The following is a 25568-nucleotide window of genomic DNA, read 5'->3' as shown; positions in this document are numbered from 1 at the left end:
GAGGTCTAAAAATGTTTTACATGTTCCCTTTGGAAGATTATCAATCCAACTGGAAATTCACTTCTCTATGAAAGCATCAGATTGTATAAAATACATATATCAAGATGTAGAAGGTGCTAATGTGTATATCTCAAACATCAGCAGCCGGATAGCTGTGAAGCCACATTTTTTTCTGTTCAAAACCCACTGCTGTGGGCTTACATAGCAGGTCAGGGACTAACATAATGCTTTTCATTCAAAGTGTGTAATCTACTAATAAAACCTTCTAAGCTTTTGTAGACCTGCTCACTTTTGAAGTTCCTTTCTCTTGCAAGCTTCCACAAATCTAGGGTGATGTCCTCCCCTTAAGGGTAGGACACCACTAGGATATGAGAAAGCACTAATTTAATATATAGTATTTGTGAGGAAAAGGACTTACTACAACTGTATTTTGCAATTACAACTCTTAGCATAATCATGTAGGGCAAGACTTACTACCTACAAAGCTATACAAACTCAATGTGAAAATTAAATATGAGAGTGTTCAGTACATTTCAAACAAATACTTTCTGCCACCATTACACTTGGCATTCAACAAAGGATCAAAATTGCTTCTCTGAGCATTTTTCAAACCTCACTCCTTTGCAGATATTAGCAGAAGTTAAGCTACCTAGAAGAAAGCTAGTTTGGGTACAGCACCATAAAGATTGGAAACAACCTCCAAGATCATTAAATCCAACCTTTGACTGAACACCACCATCCCAACTGAACTATATCAAGTTCCATATCATGTTCTTTTGAACATTACCAGGCATATTGATTCTATTTCCTCCTTGAGCAGACTGTTCACTGCTCAACCCCTCTTTCACTGAAGAAATCTTTCCTTACATCCAACAAAAACCTTCCCTGAAATAGCCTGTGGCCGTTTCTCCTTGTCCTGTCACCAGTTCCCCGGGAAAAGACCTGATCCTCACCTGGCTACAACCTGCTATCAGGCAGCTGTAGGGTGTGGTAAAGTCTCCCCTGATTCTCCTTTGGGCTCAAAAACTCTAGTTCTCTCAGCCACTCCTCGTAAGACTTGTGCTCCAGACCTTTCCCCAGCTCCATTCCCTTCTCTGGACTGACTTCTGTACCAAAATGTCCTTTTTTGAACTGAGGGGCCCAGAACTGAACACAGCACTGAAGATGTGGCCGCAGGGAATGCTTAGACTAGCCACAGAAAAAGGTCACGCATTCTTGAATTTTCATATTTTGAATCCAGTGTTTTAATAATAAATCCAGACAAATCCAGTTGGCATGGTTTAAATTGCAGACACTCGCTTAATCATACATCAAACTCCAATAGCATGGTGCCCATGACCAGAAGAATATCCTCCTTGTCATCAAGGTCACTATCAGTTAAGCCTGAACAACATTTCCATTTGAAAGTGCACTTAACTAGTATGTTTAGACTGCACCTGACCATGGCATAATGATAAACACCAGTCACCTCGTTCCCCCATTCTTCCCCACTATATGCTACCAAACCTAGAAAAACCAAACAAATACCTGGAATGGAATGAAATGGAATATCACCATTACCAGGTAAGCATCTAGGGACAACTCAGAAAAACTGGGGAAGCTGTTCCATTGCCATCTCATGCTACTAAGGAATCAAGCATCTGGTTTACATATTGCACTTGCCACAGATTAAAGTAGCTTTTTAAAAGACAGCTTATAAAGTGCAATTCTTAAATAGAGAAGTGATCAGAAATATATAACTGCATATGGAAATCAAATTATTTTCTGTCATTAGCCACACTGACATATCCACTTGAATCACTCAAGGCCCATGCTGAAAATCACAGGTCAGTTAAGAATAAACCCATGGACAGTAACTGCCATATTCATAAGAATCCTACTGGCATTCTCACGGCCAGTATCCACAATACACCAAACAGACCTAGCTGGCAAAAACACAGCTGTTGAAATCTGAATGACAAAACAACCACAGCTGTGAAAGTAATTCACTGATACTTTTCCACGGGCCTCAGCCAACCTATAAAACTTCATATAAATTGTGCATATACATTTTTCTCAAATGCTAAATTATATTTTTGTAAGCAGTAGTGATTAAACAGAATTCTTTTGGTGTCAGAGACATTACCTCAGCAAGATATTTCTAAGTGCTTTAGCATTGTTTCTTCCTGTGTTTACTAACTGAAGTTTGCAATACTTCAGAAGAGAAGTGTAGAATCCTAGTTTTTCTTGCTATCTTACAAAGAAGAAAAGCATATATTATATGGTGAAGCCAAAGACTCCATCAATTCCAATAACATTCATACACATCTGCTCTTAAGAAGCAGGATATACAAGTGATTCTCATGGATAAACCTTTAGTTTATATTCTCAACCTATTAATCCTACAAACTGTTGGGAAAGTTTTTCTATTATCTTGCATATATACAACAAAAAGCCAAAATAAAACTGCTAGAATAGAGTCAAAAATCACTTTAGGACACTGTCAATAACATTCATTGATCCGAGACACAGCAAAAGATCACCTGTGTTACTGTGCCAAGTAACAATATCAAGAATATCAGTAATTGTCCTTATTTAGACTATGAAGTATACATACTAATTTATTAAAAGGTGACTTACCACACTAAAAGTTTTCTGATCTAGCTCTTCAGATTCTTCTGATATAGGAACCGGTTCACTAGATGCAGTAATATGAACTGGAGTATCCAGCAATGGAATTTTTTTAGTTTTTTCCTTATTTTCAGATTTGATTTCATTAACCTAAGAACAAGATACAAAAATATTTAACTACATTTTATTTTGGTTCTGCAATTATAACAGATGACAATATCCATAACCACTGCATTCTCTTCAATGTATAAAATATATGCTGACATTCAATGACAGTACATTTTACTTTCTCTGTGAAATGGAAAAGGAAAATGGAAAAATAGAATTTTTGCACACATTCAGTCCAATTAAGAGCTGTATCACTGAAGTTCCCCATTTCAAATGCCTGTCCTAATGATTTCAGGTAGTAAAAGTAAAGCTTCAAATAACATAAAATACTTTATTGAAATGACAACTAATCAGATCCACAACACTTTTTCATCTCAAAATCATTTACATAAAGCTGGTGGCCTTCTCTAGCACTATGTAAGATAAGTAAACCTAGTTACCTTCTCTTCCTTTACTTCTTTTTCTTTCTGTGTGGATTCTTTTACTTTGTTTTCTCTCTTTTCTTTAATATCCTTTTCTTTTAATTCTTTCTTATCCTCTTTTTCTTTTTTCTCCCTTTTCAAATCCCTCTTATTTTCCTTTTCTTTTGTCTCTCTTTTTTCTTCAGCCTCCTTCTTTATACCAGTATCTGGCTCAGGCTTTTCTTCATTTTCTTTTTCTGCTTTAAATTTTTTATGCAGATGTTTCACTGAAACAATCTCATCCTGCAATATGCAAGCATATACGTAACATCAAACAGGGTTCCTATCTATACAAGTTTTGCAGATATAAGATTAAAACATTTTTTATCTGTGAATTTTTTATTTCTGGTCATAGATTTATCAAATCACCTCTAAATAGAACTGGAATGCAGTTGGTCAAGAAATATGAGAGCTATGCACTCACTTCCTTGATGTGACAAAGCAAGTACTGATTGGTGGAGGCAGTGGGCATGAGAAATTGCATCCAGTCAACTTGGAATAAAGTTTGAATTTAATCCCTTTAAAGGCTGTTAGACTGAAGAACTGAAATCTAAAAGGAAGTATGGTTTTGCAAAACTGACCTGGTCAGTCAAGATAGTCAAGTGATGCGAGATGTTAGAAGACCTCTGATCTAATTAGCTCTGTCCCATATTAAACACTCACAGGAGAAGGTAACAGAATCCCAACTTTCTCTTTTCCAGAACTGTTACTTTTACTAGGCTTTAAAAAATCTTTAATTACAGACTCTCTGTTATGTGCCCATTTAACTGTTTGGAGGTGAACAAAGTATTACTCACTGCTCTTTGTAATATTCACTGAGAAGGTCTAGGATAAAAACTAATATCCTTTCAGACACAGAAAAATACTATAAATAAAGTATTATTACAACACAGATGGAAGAATCATTATCATGTTTGAATTTATTTGAACATACCAGAAAGGCACATACAGAAACTGCTTATCTGTTGCATGAAAACAGATGAAAGACTGTCTAGTACTTGAACTGAACAAGTTACTTAGAACAAGTATGAAGTTATGAGCTCAGTCAGGGCTAGGTTTTAGTGTTTAGGTATCATGAGAACTTTCTAGCAAAAATCCAATGATTTAAAAACTTTGTTGTTAATTCTAGCAGTAAAATAGGAAAGTTTTAGATAGTGCACACAGTATGGAATCTAGGTAACAAAAGCCAGTAATTTAGGAAGGCTGTAGTATACAGTCCAGTATTCAGAAATGGAATTGTTATTCAGTGCCCAAAAGTACTCAAGTGATGAGTACCTGTTATTAACAGAGAGGACAGCATTCTAGGCAGTTTCCCAAAACACAGTTAAGTCCATCAGCTGATGGCAATGTCTTTTCTTTTGAGTGGAGATGAAGACTAACACTCATTTTTAAAGTAGTTAAACAATTAATTTGCTTAGTTTTAGGGTCCAGTTGTCCCCATTAATGTACTGGGAACTGTGGCAAAATTTGCAGGTCTTAAGTCTTACATTCCAGGCAGATTATTCTAGCTATAAACACAGGGCAGTCTACTTTTTTTTTTTATTATTCCTTGCCTCACATTTTATTCTTTATAGTACAATTTAAAGACATACACTGAAAGAGTGCTTAAAAATTACTATTTTTTCATAGATTTATAATGGCTTTTCTAATGCTAATTTTAACTATGTATTTCCATACGTAGTTTTTCTTTTAGAACAAGCTGACAATTACAATGGCTTGTAACTGTTTGCTTTAAGCAAAGTATTTTATTGATTACAGAATTGCAGTGACTTAATTCAGCTGCTTTCAAATTAGCTGTGACATGACCCTAAATTTTATCCAAATTTTTATGTCCAGTGATTTTGCTATGTGACAAACAACAAAAATAAAAAGACACAACAAAAGCATAATACCAAGATTAATAATCATATGTAAAAAAACCCAACAAGGTTAGTTTTTCTGAAAAATGAGAGCCCTGATGTATACATGAGCTTTCATATGCAAGCCTTCAAATACAATCTTTGATGCTGCGCATTCCAATGGAGCTTGGTGACATTTTTCTCAGCTTCAATAAAAGTTTTTACCTTAAGAATCATTACCAGTAGTAGTAACACATGAGCAAAATCCAGTAGTTTTACAACTGTGATTTGCAATTCTTGCAAATACAGGGCTAATGGTTAAAAAAAAAAGTTGAAACTGAGCAATGTCACTGGTATTTAGACTATAATATTTTAATAACTATTTGGAAAACTCATAATTCCTTATTTATTTATTTATCATTAAACTGAAATAGATACAGTCTTCCATGTGTTTGTACTGATGCAACATCAGTTGTAGTGGCCATGGGAAAAGAATGACATTCAGGTGTTATAATTTTATTAAACCAAGCAGAAGATGAACTACAAATTGATACTAACAGGAAGAACTGAATGTATGGTAAGTATCTTTACTGTGTGAAAGATACTTACCTTGTTATTCTCATCATCATCTTCATCAGATTTTTCTGACGGTTGTGGTGAAGAATCACTTTTTATTTCTTCTTTTAATTTTGCAGCCTTTAGCACTTTATTCTTCTTAGTTCTTGTTTTCCTCCTCTTTGAATTGCCCTGAATGTAAATTGATCTCTTTAATCATGTCAACTGACAGGCATCCTTGCACTATATTTGCAAAGTAAGATTTGATTTTACATCAAAGAGAGGATTCCTTTTATCTTATTTATTGCCACTAATGACCACCACTTTACTCAGGACTGCAGACAGAGCTTAGTGCAACGGTAGAGAATACACACCAATAATAAGAGACTAATACATTATGAAACTTGCAATTAATATCCTGAGTTTGTCTTATGTTCTAAAATCAGGAATAGAGTCATGCTACACAAATAAAAAGTGCAGAACTGAAAAATGACAACAATCAGGTGACATGCCAATAAGCATATTGTTTTACCTTATTAATGAATGCCACATTTTACTTACTGCTCCAGCAAGCCTTTGTGCTTCCTTCCTCGCAAGGTCTTTATTCAGTAATTTAATGAGGTAGTCTGCACGGGTCTGTAACTGCTTTGCCTGGGGTTTCTTATCTGGATCATCAGGCAAAATCTGAGGAGAAAATGGTAGCATCACAGCTGTGAGTACAGATTATCAATTTCAGATGGTAGCCAGGAGCACACAGAACAGAAAAAGCTTGCAAAAGGACATGGTAAACAATCCATTCCAACTATACCCAGTAAATATATCAGAATGTTTAAAGCGAAGGAGAGATTCCTATAAGTTTTCATTTCTCTCCAATGAAACCAATGCAAGCAACCAATGCAGTCTTGGAAATTGCCTCAGAGTTTAAAACCAGCTCAAGAAACCAGCCTCATATTTCTGTCTCCACTCTGATGTTTCATCTAAGAAATTACAGGCACCTGTACCAGTCAGTCACAGAACTCCTGCCTCTGACTCATTCATCTTCTCAATGCAGCTGCCAAAAACACAAATACATGGTTTCAAAAGCCAGACAAATTAATGAAAATCAGGTGTAGGAACCATTACTAAGCAAATTTGGACACAAACCTGTCTTCTCAAATCCCAAAGCTATAGGTTGTTGTCACTGTCACAAAGCTTACTTCACCCCAGGCTTTTCCTCAGTATCTGCTGCTCACTATTGCTAAGAAGTTACTGCACTAATTCTAGTATAGCTACTCTCAATGTTGGGAGTGGAAGACAGCTTCAACTGAAGAATCTGGGGATTAAGCAGGGATGGAGAAACAAAACCAGAACATCTGAAGTAAAGAAAGAAAAGACTGAAAAAAATCAAATTACACAGAACCAACCACATGAGAATATGAAAACACACACTGACTGCAAGAATGCATGCTTCAAAATAAATACTCAAGAACCCAAAATCTAGTACTATACTACGACAAGGATATGAATTACATATGAAGTACTGACATATAATATTTTTACAATTTCATTTATCATAAAATGAGTTCTTTCAGTAACACTACTTAGCAGCATCAATACCTAAGCAAACAGTCCTTGATAAACTATTGTAGACGACATACCTTCTGTGTCAAACTGAGATCAGGATCCATTTTTATCATTTCCCAGCTGCCATAACCATATTCATAGATGCCTATCAACAAATTGGAATCATCTTCCTTACCCCAGTCTATATCAAAATGAGCAGCCTTAGTGTGGCATGGGATGACGTATCTACAAGAAATGTAATAGAAAGAAAAATACGTGATTTTTACATCTGAAACTTAGTGAGGGGAAAGAGAACATACTGAAGGTAATGTAACTAGATTTATTTTCTCTGCTGAGATGCTGGTAAATTTAAGAAATTAATCCAAATATTAATATTTTCTTAGTGTTTCTATAAAACAGTTGTTGAAATCAGCACTGGAATGTGTTTTAAAGCCGATTAAGGCTAAAATATGAAGAACAGAACAGCTACTGTCTGTAGCCATGAGCTTTGTGATAGGATTGGCTAGCCACGAATAAAAGCAAAAATTAACATCCAAGTGTTCTAACTAAGTGGATAGTTTAGGAACTGCAATACACAAGGTGGCAAGTTTAGAGGTTAGGAACAACTACTGCTGCACTTTGATACTCCTCTCAAGCGGAGGTGACACATTTAGCTCCTCCTCAAGTCTGAATTCTAGTCCTAATTATTATTAGTAATTGAACACAGTTCATAGTGAATACAATCGACAAATTAAAGCTCTTAATGACTTCTGTGGCAAAGGAAGAAAAAACAAAGTACAGCCGTGGAACAAGTTACTGCTGCCTGTTCTTCAAGGGAATAGAGGAATAGAGGGACAATGCTTTTAATAGAGTGTTTGAATCAAAGTTGCAAAAAGAAAAAAAAAAGGACTTGAGAAGTTTTTTGCATTACTACTCCCTTAAAAATATGCAAAAATCAGTACCTTTTTCTTTCTTCTGGATCTGAAGGAATGGATTTGTGCAATGGTGCCAACTCTTCTTCATGAGAGATGACTAACTTTGCATTTACTTGCACTCCTGAGATTCGGAATGTTGGGCCTTTAACCTTCCCAAGTCTACCTCCTTAAAATAAATGACAATGCTATTAAAATATTTACCTTTACAAATAACATGAGAAAAACATACAGAAAACAATTATATCACATCACCTTTTCTTGACCAAATGCTTGAATTAAATGCTTCAGAATTGAAAAGTCCCTACATAACACAAGTACATCTAAATTTCACAGCAAATCAAAAATCTATTTCATTTTTCAGTGGTAAGTCACACGGAAAGGGGAAAAAGTCACCTTACTATAACTCTGGGTTTATTTAAATTTCCAGTATGCACCCTAACATTTTTGTTCATATTTCCGAACAAAACTGTTTTCTGTTATCATCAGAGTACAAGAGTGACTAATTTTCATGTCATTTTTCACTGTCCTCTAAAGCCCCCTGAATATTGTACCTGCTCTTTCTTGTCCAGATGAATTGTCCTTTAAGGCTTTAATGCATCCATTATGTACAAGCTCTCCCAAACGTCTGAGGTCTGTCTCTGATTTATCAACTAGCTCAGCATCTCTAGCTACAGCATCTAACCTGTAATAAAAAAAAAGACTAATTTTTGTAACTCTGAAAATTTGTCAGTTGTGAATGTTTCCTTCAGACTTGAAAACAAAATATATGATCGTATAAGTTAGTAGTCAGCTGTGATTTCTGTTTGGTGTACAATTTTGATCCAAGAAAAAAACCTCAGTAATCTGAGGTATGAGGACAATAAAACAAGAACTGTAAAGAACCATAACCCTAGTGTTAAATTATTGTACATTTCTTTAGAAAAGAAAATTAATTTTAAATCATACATACATATATGTATCATATGCACTATAAATATTTCTAAGGATTAATATTTTTAAGGATGGGAAGTTTTTCTTAAAATAGGAATAATGAAAGAAGCTTAAAAATGACAATTGGCAATATGTAAAATGCTAAACTAACTTTGACAGAGTGGATAAACTGATAGGCTTTCAACAGGCTTATCAAACATGACAAGCGAATGATTATCACCAATGAAGAGTAGATGGAAGTCAGCAGATACATATAAAGCAAGTGCTCCTCCAAACGGCAAAGTCTGTTGTGTGGCAGTCTGCACACATACCATACATGAAGAAAAGGAAGATACTACACTAAAGTCACTCTATATTCAAGATTATGTATTTCCCCTACTGCCCAAAGTTTCATGGTACATTCTAAGATCTATAGAAAAAGAGATTTCAAGCTGCCACACAAATAATAATCAAACAACTTTACCTCTCAAGGGGGCCACCAAATTTCTTGTAACTCTTGATAAACCTAGTAACAGAAAATGATGTTACCATTTAAATATATGCTTAACAAATAACATTTGTTTTAAAGTTGCATTGATACAATTGTTAATCTTAGTATAATGCTACAGTGGACAATGGGGGGAAAAAAAAGTAGAGCAGCTTCATATATTCAGATAACACAAATAAAATCAGTTCTATGGGTTTAAGAACTGATATAAATAAAACAATAGAAGATATAATTTATTTCAGAAATCACTTTATTAATTTCACACGACTGAGGATTCCACAGCTGTACATATCTAAAAATGAAAACTGAATGTGGATTTACAGTAAATGAAGATTTCAGACATCATTTTATGTATGGTTATTAAAAAGAGCATCTCCAACAGGTAACTGGAAGATTTAGGAAAATTACATGAAAGATACTCTCTGTTCAAATATCTAAGCAATGGAAAGAAACTGGAGATATTTGGAGGAGAAAGAAAATTAAATAGAAATAATTTTTTAAAAATTAAAAAAAAAAAAGAAGAAGAAGAAAGAAAACTTCCTCAACAATGAAATTGCTTGTTCATGCACAAGAATAGCCTTTAAAAAGTACCAATTTGCCCCACTGTTAGATGAGATAGAAAGCCAAAAAGGATCTTTGAAGTTATTCCTCTAAAAAAAATACTCTGAAGACTTTACTTCAATTTCGGAAGCAAAGTAGCACTTCACAAACCCAAAAATGCTAACCAAAAGAATTCCTCCTCCCAAAACAATACTTCAGCAAATATTTATTTGCATATACAGAAGGGATCAATGATAATACAAGTTTCAAATAGGATTTTATATTTTCTTAGTTTTAAAAAAGCAGGATGTAACAATTCAATTATAGTACCCAAGAAGTTTAAAATGAAAACAAAATCCAATCAAATTGTTTCCTTTGCCACCTAAGAGACGTAACATAGACTTTGAACACTACAAGTTTTAGATAAATTGGTGGAAACCAGATTATTCTGCTTGTTTATTTTTAAAGGAAAGCACCCCTTGTAAAATCATTGTCAGTAATTATTCAGTGAAATTACTGTCTTCATAGGCTGCAGGAACTAAAAAATTTAAACCAATCATACATATTTTTAAAACCTAATTTTATACCTCATTAAAATGGGGTTCAGATTCTTGCTATAACAGTTCACTATGTCAGCACCACAAAGTAAAAGCAATAAACATCTAGAATAAAAAGACTTCAAACAACTTCAGGAAAAACAAATTACCAGCTGTAGTTTCCAGACTGATAATAATATTATTATTAATAAAAATAATCATAATTTCTTGTTCCTTTAAATATGCATGTCCTCCCATATCTTACCGCCTTATCTCTGCATCACTAAATCCTTTAATATTTTCTCGAGGAATAGTTCGTGGTCTTCCACGTTTTTTTGGCCTTTTTCTTTCTGAGACGGAGTCACTATCAGATCCAGAGTATCTTCTACTCCTACTGCGTCTCCCTTCACTGCCATTGAAGCTAATCTGGAATTCCAGAGCAAGCAAGCTATGTAAGTAACAAATACAAGCAAGTTTTACCTGCTCTGCCAAAAAAAAGTGTTCAGAAAAAGAAAAAAAACCCCAAATACCAAAAGCAACAAACTATACCAAAAGTAACACAGAACTATAATTCAATCAAAACCAAGAGATACCTGTTTTGCACAGTTTCTCATTCTTGGAAGCATGTATATTTCTTCAAGTTCTTTTTGTCTTTCTTCCTCTTCTATTCTTCGCCTCTGGACCTCCGGAATGATTTCTTCCCAATTTCTTGAATTTCTTTCTGGCTCCAACTCAATATCATCTTCATCCATATTGGAGAAGTTTGCCACCTTGTACATCAAAACATATACATTCTCATCAAGTCAATACATGATACAATTAAAAAAAAACTAATCAACTACTATTTAAGGAAAACAAGGTTACAGATCCCATATTTTATGCATTTATACACATAACACGTACATATTTTATCTATATATATATGCTATTGTTTTATAAGATATATATTAAATTTATAAATTAAAAATGTTTCATGAAACAGACTCTAATGAAAGTACTTTTAATCATTTAGGAAAGACAGACTCCTTTCAGCATGGGCTAAGAAGAGACACAAGGAGAATCACACCACTCACACCTGTATGATTGTGGTTTAACTTCCTTCAAAATAGGGCTAACAACATTTAAATGACTGATTTAATGTGAAACTATAATAATATAAAATTAATCAAACATTAATACAATGCTGATATAAAAATATGTTGTGAATGAGTGATTAGCAGGAGAGCTATTTAATAATCTCCTGAACTAAACAAACATATCATGCTCTGCATTTTTTTTTTCTTGCACACATAATATGTATAACTGATAACACTTAAAAATATGTGACATTCCAAGTTTACTTTGGGGCTAAAAGCAACTTGGAGAAATGATCAGTTAAGAAACACAAAAAACACATTGCATTTATTGAAACTATAGCTGCGTAATAACAAAGACAGTAAATAAAACATAAACTTAAATTCTAAGCATTAACACATTAATAAATACATCTCATTTTATTATCAAAATACATATTTCTATTGTTTACACTGATCATAAGATATGTAGAGGCAAAAACCATTTTACTAGGAAGTGATACAGAGTTGACTTATTGAGGCATCTATTTCTGAAGAATCAAGAGATAGATACATAGAGGAGAAATAGTACTGTTTAAAAAGGAAAGTATAATTATGGCAGGAAGGAGGGAACAGAGCCATACCTTGAACTGCGAAAGCAACTCATCTCCTACAGTTAATGGACCTGGCTCATTTTCCCGAGTTTCAGCCCTCTTCAATATTTCATCTATATCCATTTCCTGAGGGTAAAAAAAAGAAGTTTCTCTTTACAATTAAATAATTCATAAATATTTTGGGCTGATTTATCTACCTAGTCCAGAAGCACTACTTACTTGAGGCTCCTGTTCTTCTCCTTCAGGTTCTTTAAAAAGTTCCTCAGCACCAAACTTTAAAATTGCCGACAACTCCTCCTTATTAAAAGGTGTTGAGCTGAAATAAATGATGTTTCAGGAAAAACATTTTCATTTATAAACTTGTAAAAGTTTTCTATAATCATGAGTCAATTAGGCATTCTTCTTACTGTTAAATATATATATACTTAAATATACTCAAATACAAACTCTTCATATATTTGTGATATGCATTTATTATGCAAATAAAAATCTACAAAGACTTTGCGTCTTCTGTTTTGCCTTTCATTTACAACTGAAATATTCTTAAGGTAAGTTGGTAGAGAAACAAACATAAAGGTACCTTGAAGGAGTAGAGCCTGTATGTAACACAGTTTTCCCTGTAGTGTCCATTCTCTGAATTACTAAATGATCTAACACCATCTTTTTCTTGGCTCGTTCAAGAATATCTTCTTCTACTGATCCTTTTGTGACTAGTCGATAAATATTAACCTATGTGTATTTAAAAAATAAAAAAATTAAAAGCAGAAATCTCAGTCTTTGTTATATGATTTCTGAACTTTTTCATGGGTTTCAAATATGAAATACTAATTTAATCACATTACCACAGTCTTTACAGAAATGTTTTATATTAAATCATCTTAGACCTTTCTTTATAAACTTCAGTGACTTGGCACAAGCTTTGCCAGAGGCAATAATGTCACATTTCTAATTGTTACTGTATGTCTTCAGTAAGAAGGAAAGAATCATCTTGAGAACTAGAATAATTAAGCACTGGGGATGTGCCTGATGTAGCAGTTAATTTGTAGAATGACATCATACCAGCGAACATAAGACAGACAAGTTGACAACTTGTCTCCCTCTCCCACCCAAATGCCACAGCTGCCATATTATTTCTTCCTGTATAGAGACTCAGGAAAAAAGAAATCAGCATTACTAACATTTCTGGAGATATGCAGAAAGTATTAGTTATTCTCAAAAATACATGAGGACTGAATGGTGCAGACAGAGGGTGGACAGCTAATGTACAGAACTGTCTTTCAGGTCTGGAGCTTAAACTGAGTGTGTTTACCTGTTTCTTCTGTCCAATTCTATGTGCTCTAGCCTGTGCTTGCAGATCATTCTGTGGATTCCAGTCAGAATCAAATATAACCACCGTATCAGCAGATGCCAAGTTGATACCTAATCCTCCAGCTCTGGTAGACAGTAAAAAGCAGAAGTCCTGAAATCATAAAGTAGGAAATAGTTTTATATACAATACTGGTAATATTCCTAAAGGAGACAACACACTTCATAATATACTTTATGCAGTATGTGGTGCTACCAAATCCATAATTGTTCTATCCTTAAAGCATCTTTAAATATAAAGCAAATGCTGATTACCAATTTCTTTCATAAAGTTACTGACTTCTCAAGTCAGTTTAAAGGAAATAGTGTCCTAGATGACTATCACTGAGCAAGACATCCCAACAAAACCAGACTGGCCAAAAAATTACCAAATCTTATTGTCAAAGCCTGTAATGCTACAAAAACCCTCTCCCACCCTCCCTGCCTCAAGCCCTGGAAGACTAAACAGTCATGTCAGAGCAGGGAAAGCACTTGAGCCTATGCATAACTGATTAAGAGACAGAAGCAAAATCTTCTCAAGTTCAATGCTGTTCAGCATATTCACAAACAATATGAAAATGGGTAAGCAGTTTATATTGTAGGCAATATAAACTTATTGAGAAGGATGATCCTGTAGAAGGATATTGAGACATGTGAAAAACAAGATATGAAATCCAAGCTAAACTAAAGCAGGTTAAAAAACCCCAACCAAACCAAATTTTCAGTACAGTTACAGGAAGCAGCAACCATTACAATAAGGAAAGAGTCCTGAGAATTGTGTTAAAGATTTTCAGGTAGCCTGTAGCTCAGTAACACAAAAACTCTACAAAAGCCACCCAAAAATATTATGAAATTTTAGGAAATAATAAATAAAACTGAGAGCATTCTTCTTCTTGCTGCACAAATGCAGAGTTTGCCTCAATTTTAGAAATGCATAAATTCTTCTTCATCTCAAAAAATATATAGTGTTACTGCTAACATTTTGGAAAATGTCAACAATGTCTATGAAAGAAATTTGAAAGAGAGTTAGCTTTTGTACTTAACATGGAGTTTGGTCCTTCTCCCTACACAAAGCAGAAACAAGCTCAGCAGCAACTAAGAAATGCTGTCTTCAAATACAAATTAAACTAAACCAAAATCAATGACCAACCAACCTCCTCTCCCTCAAATCTGAGAGTGTAGGACAAAAGATTTAAACCAATCCAACAGTATGGAATGACATGCCTAACAGGAGTGCTAAATAAGGTACAAATATTCCAGTTCAGAATCTAAAGAACCGTGACAGATGCCTATGTACTCACAGGTTGCTCACAAAGAATTGCTAGAAATCAGTACTTTACTATTTCTTCCATGGCATGTAACGAGTGTCAACAAATGAAGACAACAGGAATCGTATTTGAAACAAGTAAAATATGATTGTTTGTGCAAGGATATATGAAGTTAGTTCTCCCCATTGCCAAAGGACTTCTGGATAGTAACTGCTTAAGTTCAGTACTTTTGTAAATATTACTAATTTCTACAGAGGAACAAAGCTGGGGTTAAAATTTTGCAGCATTTATAGAGCAATTGGCTACCACTTTCCTAATTTATGTGTTATCTACTTAACATCTTAAAAAAATATTACATAAACCTTACACTCTAGGCAGTAGCAATGAATTTCCAACCTAATTGATATATTCCTCACTTTTTTCTTCTCTCCTTTTTTGTGCAATGTCTTTTGGTACTTGGGAAAAAATAAGACAGACTCCCCAGGGAAAAAAAACTTTACCTCTGATCCTTCTGCATTAAAATGATCCAGTGCTTGTTTCCTCAATTCCCCTTTTATTGATCCATCGAGTCTCTAGAGAGATTGAGAACTACAGTTAAAAAGTAATTTTATATTGTACTCAACATCAGAGCAATTTCAATTGCCAGCTGCCAAACTATTACGTGAAGGGGAAAAAAAGTAAATAAACAGCTCACATAATTTTTAATTCATCTGTTTCACTTCCAAAATAACATTCATCATAGAGCCAGTCCCCTCCTGGAAAAAGAAGACATTTTCATCCTTTTTTTTTTAATCAAAGGGGTAAAGGCTACATAATCACAAACAAAGCTAAAAGGGACTGCTGGAAGTCATCTTGTCTAAATCCCCTACTCAGGCTGGGACAGCTAAAGCATGCTGCCCAAGGTCATGTCCAAGTAGCTTTTGTACCTCAACAAGAAACAGAAATTTCATAACCTCTGGAAAACCTGTTCCAGTGCTTTGACACCCACACAGTAAAGAAAAAAAAAAATTAATATTCAAGATCAAAGCTTCTTAGCTGTTATTATTAGCAAGTTTCTTACCTGAAATGGAAATTGACGATATTTCAGATATTCTGCCAGGATGTCCAGCATCCTTACCATCTGTGAAAAAATCAGGACTCTGTTGCCACGTTCTCGCAGACGAATCAGTAGCTTGTCAAGAAGGATTAGCTTCCCACTGCTACGTATTAAATGCTACAAAAACCAAGAAACACACATTGCAAAATAAATTAATCTCAACACTAATACACATGGGGGTAAGTTGGACATTCATCTGAGGTTTGCCTTTCTTTCTATTACTGTGGGCAGAAAAATAAAAGGTATTTATGACATTCCTGAAGAATTTTACAATTTAAAATACCATACAATAGTATGTAATTAAATCTGGGCATATTTATTTACTCAATTCTCTGTCAATTATTCAATTCCAATTAAGAATAAAAAAATACTCCAATGTAAAAACACAGGATGCGCACTTAATGGAAAACCTGTTTTTCCTTAGTATACTTCAATAAGAAGTAACGAACTGCCAAGAAACTATAAAATTCTGTGAAAACTACAGATGTAAAATCTCTTTTTTTTAATTAAAAAGTGACACTACCTGTAAGGCCTCCTGTTTATTATAGAATTCATTATCATCTGGTGGTTTAATGAGGTAGCAATGGTTGCAACACTTCTTGAGTTCCATCATGATGTTCAAAAAGCCTGAGGTACTGCCTTTTGAACCTTTGCTAAGGGCTTTATAATTCCTGGTTAAAATCCACCTATGAAATAAAATGTACAATATTAGTAACTTCTAACCATATGTGGAAGTAAGACAGATGTCGCTGTCAAAATATGAACAAGCTAAAGATTAAAAGCATCTCCTAAAAGAGTATATCAATATGCTGAATAAAAGAAACTACATATATAGACATTAGACCAATGCAATTCCTGAGCCCTTGCTTCACAGGATTTTATTGCTGTGAAACTCTATCAAAGCCCCAACTTCCATACAGTATACAAATCACTGTAATTCAGTAAATTGTACATAGACATAATCACTGAAACAGATTATACAAAGAGACAGTGCATACTTGTAGTATTGCTTTTGCAATGCACTCATTTCCATTCTCAGAATTTGCTCAACTTTAGCAGGTAAGGACTTTTCTACATCTTTTTTAACTCTTCTCAGCAGAAATGGTTCAAGTTCTTTGTGAAGACTTGCATAACCACACTCTCTCCCTTTGCCATGCTCCTCTTCAAAATCTTCCCATGAAGAAAACCTTCAACATAAAAAAGTGTAAGCACAAAATAATGACATATTGTGAACACCCTGATGAAGCAAAATTCAGGAAGAAAGGTAACACAGACACAGAACATATACCACAAAAACACATATACATTCAGATTTCTTCCCCACTCCCTTCTGTTTCATCCCATTTCTGAATTTTCACCTCCCAAGAAATCCCAGATACTGTGCCTGTAAATAGAAGAATGGAATTTTCCAAAAATGTCTACAGAATGAAAACTTCTGATTCCACAATGGAAATGCAATGTTTCTCTGCAAGGACACTTGTCTAGATGGCTGCAGAAAAGTCCATTATTATATTTTATCAAGACAGCATAAAAAACCAGCTCCATGTCCAGAGGGTGTGCAAGAGAATAAGAATAGACTTAAAATATGTCTTGCAGCTTGTATGGTCTAGCTAATGTGTAGCTATTGTCGGTACTAATAGACTTGGAGAATGGAGTTTATGACCAAACAAATGAATAATGGCTACCCAACCTCAGTGGCTTTGCTTGTACTGTCCTGTATAATCCATAGCTCAAGTTAAACAGAGCTGTGGTGCTTGGGATTTACAAGATGTCTCACAGGAACATGTGCTTGCACACACGACCTCTAGTTTACCTTAGGTTTAAACAAGTCAGTACACAATCAAGTCAATGCAATAAGTTTACTGTATTCAAAACACATGGGAAAATCAGCTATCTGATTAAATTACAGTATTTTTTGCTTCTTGACACAAATTTGTTTTCATCAATAGTATTACCATATGAAAAATTTCATTCTTCTTCCCCCAGAGCAAATCTATATGGTTTTTCTCTTAGGTGAAGATGAAGCCTTTTCCCCAGGTTCTGACCCATACATCAATCCATCATTTTTGCACACTGCTAAAATGGGAAAAGGTGACATCTGCTACCAGCATTACTTGCCTAAAGCAGCATCAAAAGATACTTTATGTAGGATATTTAAGCTATCTTTCAGTATAATTCCCTATTTCTACCGATTCTCACACATCACTACACAACTTCACAATAAAAAACTTAACAAAAAAAATCTTTCTTACTTTTCTGGCATGATGAAGTGCAGTAAAGACCAAAGCTCTTTGAGAGAGTTTTGCAGAGGTGTTCCGGTAATAAGAAGACGATGGTTAGACTTAAAGTCTATTAAAGTTTTGTACAGAAGAGAGTCATCATTTTTTAAACGATGAGCTTCATCAACTCCTATGAATGCCCAATTCAGACCACCAAGGAATGACTTGAAAAGGAAATGGAGATGGGGGAAAACATTATTGAAATCAACAAATTACATTATTTTCCACATAATATAAACAAGCTATCAACCCAATTACTTCTTGGTTTATTTCAATAAAATAACAGCTATATGTTTTTAGTACTAATTATGGCTTTTACATTTTCAGGTTCAATGAAAAGCTGTGTAGTCATCCTAAGAAAACATAAATTCAATCTCTTATTTAAAAAAATGCCCAGAACTCTGACCCACATTTTTTTACATGGCAGGAAAAAAAATCGTTATTGACTTCTTCCCATACAAACAATGAAGTAAACAAAGTCAAGTGCTCCTTGAATAACTGTATCAATTTCCACATACTGTTAGAAGTATTAACAATAACTCTGCGTGCTATCACTTCAGAGACAGTATTAATACATGTGCACATACATATGCAGAATATCACAGAAAAATAATTTGGGATTTCCTAGTTTTGTATCAAATTTGGGATTAAGGTTCTGTTAGGTTCTGCTTCAGTTCCTTGATAGTGGTCTGCAAAGAAGCAGAGGAAGAAGCTGAGAGGAGATCATTACAGCAATGACACTCTCAAGCAAACTGAAGAAAATTAAGTGTTACCCACCTCATAAAATGGGAAAAGGCTGAAAGCCTCACCACATGTATGTAAAATCCAGAAGTGCTTAAAATAAGAAGATTCCCAAGAAACAAAAACCAAAACCCCAAAATACACACTGTTGTAGCACAACTATCAGACTCTCCATGAATTTAATGGGCCATAAATCAAATATATGCAAGTCTAAACAGAATTATTCTATACTGGGGAAATTATTTTTGCCTCCCCCAAGAAGGGCAATTACCTTATCCTTTAGCAAAATTTCATATGTTGTTAAGAGTATGTTAAATTTCAATCGTTTGGTCTGTGGATGCATCCATTCATGAGTTCTTATCTACAAAAAGAAACAAGTCAACTATTAGCTGCAGAAAAAAGGTCTTGCTGACTGGAATCAACTGAAATACTACAACAATGTAGATATTTACTAGCATAAAACAATATGATAAGGGAACAGAAGGACAACACGCACATATATTAGTATGTATATAACATATAAATATATATACATATGAACATATATACATTTTATACATAAATAACTACACACGCATATGCGCGCTATATATATACACACACACACACACATACACATTTATAACAGACACGAACTTTTTACTTTAATGGGTAAGATTAATAACATTAACAAACCAACAACCTTTCAAGAAAGTAAGATCATGACTGGCTTTCTTATATACTTATTTTCACTATATCCACCTAAATAATCATATGGGAGAAGATAACTGGTTTTCAAATGCAAAATTCTTAATTCTGTCCACTATTAAGTAGAAAGGAAACTTCTCACACACATTTACATGAGATCAAAATCCAAGTCTTCAATTCACATTTTAAAGACATAGGGCTTCAGCAAATATTTCCTCAGTCCCAACCAAAAAAATTTGAGATATTCAGATGATAAAAATATTAAGTATGTCTTGTTTACGAAAAAGACTTTCCAATGACAAGGAAAAATACTCACCATATTTCTACTAGTTATATCTCCTAAGTAAACTACAGCATTCATCTGAGGAGCCCAGGTTTGAATCTCTCTTTGCCAAGACGTCAAGGTAGAAAGTGGCACAACCAACAAGAATGGCCCATACAATTGATGTTCGTGAAACAGATAGTTCAGAAAAGAAATTGTTTGTATGGTTTTACCTAGACCCATTTCATCTGCGAGAATACAGCTATTCCCTCTAAAACAAAAAGAAGAAAAAAAAGGAAACAAAACTATTTAGGGGATGTGTGGAGATCGGGAAGGTTTGGATTAAAAGAAATCATTATCTTTTGAATATAAAATCCAATCATAACAGTTTTCAAGATTTTACTACTACACATTTTGAAGACATTTATTTACATTGTTTTTCCATCCAAAGATTTCCAATCCCTCCTACCCCCCTGAATTAACTAAAAGGTTTCAAGCAGTTCTCCTGAGTCTAATTTTTAAATTTTAACAGTAATATTGACATTCCATAAGTGTTTGTTCTCATATTACTGTTTTAGGTCTGTTGGTTGTTTTAAAACCATTACTTATTCCATTGAAACTAAAACCAAAGTAATGACACATCTTAGCTGCTTTTTGTTGAGAATGGCCATAAAATTATAATTTTGCTACTCAGAGCAAAACCAGTCCCTTCAGATGTCTCTTTTGAGCTTACAATATGAAAGTTTCCAACTTTAAAAAAAAACCACCCAACAGAAAAAAACATTTCAATATGTTACAAATGCTTTAAATTTACAAACAAAATTGAGAGTCCTTACTTGCACCATGAGTGAGCAAGCCAATTCAACCCATTTAACTGATAATCTCTTAACTCTAAACTTTCGTGTCCTCCAATGTAAGATGGTTGTTTTTTTAGTGCAACAAATCGTGGCCTTTGTTTTAGAACCTGTGAAAAGCAAATTGATCATCGGTCAATGATTGAACTGTAACTGAAATTACCAAAAGATCTTCCTATAGAAAAAGTAACAGGAGGTATTTACTAGTTCATCAACTCTAGTTTTTATCTACCAATGTAAGCCAGGCCATATAAAAACACCAAGTAATTAGCAAATTGAAACTAGTTTGATTGCCAACCTAAATGTCACAACATGAATGACATTAACTCACTCAAAGTTTTCTTTTAAAATAAACTACAATACTAAACAAATCCATTTCTGAATGCTAGTAAAAATGCAGGGGACTGGCATCTACAAAACCTGTTCTCAGTAGTGCTACTGTCCAGACATCCTACTATACATCATTCTTGGTATTCTGAAAAAAACTTTCAAAAAAACTTATAATGTGCATTTGATATGTAGATTAAAAAAAAAAATCACATTTTTACTATTGCAACTGATGTGGTAGCTTGAACTTGGCCAGGAGCCAAGCCGCCACCCAACTGCTTACTCACTTACCACCCTAGAGAGACAAGAGAGAGAAATGAAAATGTAAAAAGTGAGAAAAAAATTGTGGGTCAAAATAAGGAGTCTACTGGGTGAAGGAAAAACACCCACCCAATCGAAACAAAAAACACATAGAAAAAAATCCCACAAGGGACAGAATGAGTCACACATCAATTCACCAGCAAACTGATGACCAACAAATCTCCAGGCAACAGGCAGCCCCTGCTCGGCCCACCTAATTTATTGCTGAGTAAGTCATTAAACGGCACCAAGCACCCCTTTGGTCAGCAGGTGGTTCAGCTGTTACTGGTGTACACCCGCCTAACCTGCTCATGGTGGGGAATGAGTACACAGGATACAGAGAAGGCACTGTGCAAGCACTGTTCAGTAACAGCCAGTATGTGTTACCAAAACCATTTAGGTCACAAAAATAAACCACAGACTGCAGAGGCTGCTATGAAGAAAATCAGCCCTATCCTAGTCAGACCCAGTACAGCTGATTATAAATCCATTGCAAGTTACCTACTCACCTTGCAATCTTTAAAGGGAGTGGTCTTGGATTGATTTCTGCTGAAGTACTCATCAATGCGTGCCTGAAACTTTTTGGCAATGAGAGCTCCATCTTCCCAGCTACATTCAGAATAAGGCAGACCCTGCCACTTACAATAGTAGTCTGGATAACCAGCAGCTGATTTCTGATTTGAATGAGCTGCAAAAATGCATCAGAAGTCTGATCAGCATTTTACTTCTGTACTGTATGGAAACATTCATTGTACATAGTAACAGAAGCTAGACCCATACAGACAGCCTGACAGCTCTTCTCTTTACCTGAAGTTTTGTTTTGGATTATAATTTTGTGGTATCAATATTTTACATTTCTTAACTAATAATACAAGAGCATTGAGAACATACAGAATCCCTCACATTGATTTCTGTCCACAAGTTTGTAACATACCAATTATTCTTTCCACTATCTGGTATTGTTTATGTAGATCATCTGTAAGCTCCTGCTGGCAGTTGTAATATTCCACATCTTCTGGAGAAGCGTTTTTCAGCCTGGAGCAGGAATTAATTCACAACACTTATTACACCATATACTTCTAAAACTAAGAAAATTCAGCAACTCTACAGCTCTGAATGTAATCACCCCACGAATCTTGCCTGGAAAGTTTTTTTTAAGGAACAACTTGAAAATCCCTACTACAAAATGGCTGCGTCTGGCCTAAGTGCCTCACCATTAATGACTGAAAATACTTATCGCTGAAAATTAGTATTCTCCATTAGTTGCTTGACTAGTGCAACTGATAACTGTAGTAGCTATCCCTCCAAATAAGCAGTACACTTTAGAGGTTATTTTCATGGAATAGTATTCAGGGTGGCTCACTCTGTAAGAATCCATCTAATGATTAGTTGCTAAAAATCCCACCAGCATTCACTGATTATATTAAACATACTAATAAAACTGGACACCAAAGAGATGACTTTAAAATGCATGTATTTCTTCATGGTTTTTATTCTCAAGCTTCAACCTCAGGTTTCAGCAAAGAAAACTGAATTCTGCAAAGTCACCTGAAATGGCTAATGCACCAAAAAAACATTGATCCTTGAAGCAATTCTTGAAGAACTCCAATCAAAGTATAATGGAAAAATTACCAAAAACTACAATTTATTATTCATTTTTAAATACTACCCATCTTGTTAAAACTCCATTGATACCATACAGACACATACACACACGTGTGCACACATATACCAGATTCAGAGAATTATGTTACTGGAACATGTTAAAGGGGCTTTGGCTTTCAAAGTTTTTGTCTTCCCAAAAAGACAAAAACCTGTTACCTTCTCAAAACCAGATAACAGGTCTCAGAAACACAATAGAATACCTACAGTGTTTCAAAATAAGTATAATTAAAAAAATGTATTCACCATCGTTTTGTTTCCTGATCCTTTTTCTTGTAATTGTCCAGTTTCTTCATTCCTTTAACATTTTGTTGCTTCAGTGTTTCCTCAGTTTCCCAAGTGTTGTGGATGTGTGACCAACCTTTCCATTTAATAAGATACTGTACTTCTGCCGGCTCCTTTGATTTTTCAAACCCAGCATTTGGATCACCATCGGCCTCAACTGCATATATTGTGGTTGCAGCACCTGTGGCTAAGAAAGAAACCACATCCTATGCCTTGAGTAAGTGTGCATTGTCATAAGTTAACCAGTTAAAATGTAGCAAAGTAATTGGTGATAATTTTAGATGAGCATATAGTTGACCATTGTCTACTGGACTCATGTCATTACTATTATTTGAAAGATTATGATGTAGATATATTAAGACATGCACAAGTAGTCAAGAGAATAAAAGAGCAACCAACATTTCTACACTGCAATATCTTATCTTTCCTCATGAAAATTTTATTTGTATTCCTGGTTTTTAAAGTAGTCACTAGGGAATGCTCCACACTAACAATGCTTGTCATCTTCTGTTACACTAGTCTTATCTCTGAGCATAAAAAAGACATCTGATGTTATGTCTGATCAGCCTCAAGACATGAAAAACCTACTAACAGGGACACTATAAATCTCCTTCTTCCTAAACAAGTTTGTTGCTTGTCCTGCCTCTGTTATCTTATGAGGTAACAATTATAAAGTACAGATTAAGCACAGACTGTACTGTAGCTGCAGCACACTAGCAGCAGGTAACAGGCTCATTTTGGTGAGGACAGGGTACAGAATCACAGAATATTTCTGAGCTGGGAGGGACCCACAAGGATCATGGAGTCCAACTCTTCAGCTTGTATAGGGATCAAACCCTAACCCCGGCATTATTACCATCCAGATCTAACCAAGTGAGCTTATCTCAGTGGTGTTGATAAGGAAATGAGACCAGCAAGCTGCTGGGGCAGATAAACTCTGCCCAGAAAGGTAATGCCAAAAAAGCAGCAACATCATCTGTGCAGGAAGAATAAAAGAAGCTTTGTTCCTAAGTCTTTGACTACAGCAGTAACACCATACACTGGAGCAGGATATGGGATAGCACAGGAGAGAGAATTTGAGAGAAGAATACTAGTTCTGACAAGGGTCAATCATTTAAGACAGTACGTATAACTAATGGAGAAAGGTAGCCCTGCAGTGCAAGGGGCTCAGCCTTTGGGTGGGGTTTTTTCATGTGTTTGTTTAGATATTTAAGAGTAGTAAGGGAGAACTGGTTACTTGGGACAAGGAGCAGGCTGAGATACACGACAACTGCTTTGCCTCAGTCTTCACTAGGCAAGTGACTAAACCACACCAGAGAAAGCAAAGGCAGGGAGGGAATGAGAGAAGGAGGAATCACCCACTCCAGGAAAAGATCAGGTTTGAGACCAATTAAGGAAACAAAGTTTCAAGTCCATGGGACCAGATAAGATACATCTACAGGTCCCGAGGGAACTGGCAGACGAAATAGCTAAGCCACAACCATAATCTTTGAGGTCATGGTGGTCCAGGGAAGTTCATACTAACTGGAAAAGGAGAAATATAAACTTCATTTTCGAAAAAGAGAAAAAAGGAAGACCCCAGGCTCTGGGGTCCCCACTGTAACAATGATATGGGCTTTCTGGAGTACATCCAGAGGAGGCCACCAACACGGCAAAGTGGGCTGGAATAGCTATGGTATGAAAACAGGCTGACAGTTGAGGTTGTTATGCCAGGAGAAGAGAAGCCTCTGGGGAGACCTTGCAGCACCTTCTAGTACCTAAAGCAGGCTATAAGAAGGCTGGAGAGGGACTTTAGACAAGGGCACATAGTAGTAGGACAAGAGGTAATGACTTTAAACTGAAGGAGACTTAGATTAGGTATTTGGAAGAATTCTTTGCTAAGAGGGGGGTGAGGCACCATAACTGGTTGCCTGGCTACACCCAGAGAAGCTGTAACCCAGGAAGTAAGTGTTCAAGACCAGGTTGGATGCGTCTTTGACCAAACTGGTGTAGTGAAACGTATACTTGCCAATGGCAGAGGAGTTGGAATTAGCTGATCTTTAAGGTCCCTTCCAACCAAAACCATTCTGTGAGTCTATGATTTTAACTTGCAAACTCAAATACAAAGCAGAATTCTAGATACCATTGCAATTTTAGATGCATTTTTTGTAGCCATTCCACCCATTGTTCTGTATTTGTACTGCAGTACCTGAAATCATTATTTCAGTGGTTTAGCCTTACCAACACTGTCTTTCAATGTTCCGACTACTAGTCAG

At 35.2% G+C, this 25568-nt stretch overlaps 1 protein-coding gene across 2 annotated transcripts in view; it reads right to left on the bottom strand.

Moving 5' to 3' along the window:
• Positions 1 to 25568, bottom strand: part of CHD1 (chromodomain helicase DNA binding protein 1) — a 55597-nt gene that overhangs the window by 5678 nt on the left and 24351 nt on the right. For both annotated transcript variants that reach the window (XM_071448577.1, XM_071448576.1), the window contains exons 8-32: positions 23275 to 23500; positions 22301 to 22401; positions 21876 to 22054; positions 20722 to 20849; positions 19940 to 20156; positions 19208 to 19297; positions 18169 to 18359; positions 16915 to 17103; positions 16440 to 16602; positions 15881 to 16033; positions 15321 to 15392; positions 13518 to 13667; positions 12789 to 12937; positions 12428 to 12524; positions 12239 to 12334; positions 11136 to 11312; positions 10808 to 10968; positions 9443 to 9484; positions 8601 to 8731; positions 8077 to 8215; positions 7210 to 7360; positions 6134 to 6256; positions 5627 to 5764; positions 3159 to 3422; positions 2620 to 2760 (exon numbers count right to left, since the gene is read on the bottom strand). In XM_071448577.1, the coding sequence (XP_071304678.1) occupies positions 2620 to 2760; positions 3159 to 3422; positions 5627 to 5764; positions 6134 to 6256; positions 7210 to 7360; positions 8077 to 8215; positions 8601 to 8731; positions 9443 to 9484; positions 10808 to 10968; positions 11136 to 11312; positions 12239 to 12334; positions 12428 to 12524; positions 12789 to 12937; positions 13518 to 13667; positions 15321 to 15392; positions 15881 to 16033; positions 16440 to 16602; positions 16915 to 17103; positions 18169 to 18359; positions 19208 to 19297; positions 19940 to 20156; positions 20722 to 20849; positions 21876 to 22054; positions 22301 to 22401; positions 23275 to 23500 (3668 nt within the window). The remainder of the gene's footprint in view (positions 1 to 2619; positions 2761 to 3158; positions 3423 to 5626; positions 5765 to 6133; positions 6257 to 7209; positions 7361 to 8076; positions 8216 to 8600; positions 8732 to 9442; positions 9485 to 10807; positions 10969 to 11135; positions 11313 to 12238; positions 12335 to 12427; positions 12525 to 12788; positions 12938 to 13517; positions 13668 to 15320; positions 15393 to 15880; positions 16034 to 16439; positions 16603 to 16914; positions 17104 to 18168; positions 18360 to 19207; positions 19298 to 19939; positions 20157 to 20721; positions 20850 to 21875; positions 22055 to 22300; positions 22402 to 23274; positions 23501 to 25568) is intronic.

Source organism: Agelaius tricolor, unplaced genomic scaffold, assembly GCF_023055355.1.
Source record: "Agelaius tricolor isolate 1412-34295 unplaced genomic scaffold, bAgeTri1.0.p SCAF_27, whole genome shotgun sequence".
In the NCBI taxonomy this organism is placed as follows: Eukaryota; Metazoa; Chordata; class Aves; order Passeriformes; family Icteridae; genus Agelaius; species Agelaius tricolor.
Note: the sequence above shows the minus strand (reverse complement) of the source record. Positions and strands in the feature narration are given on the sequence as shown.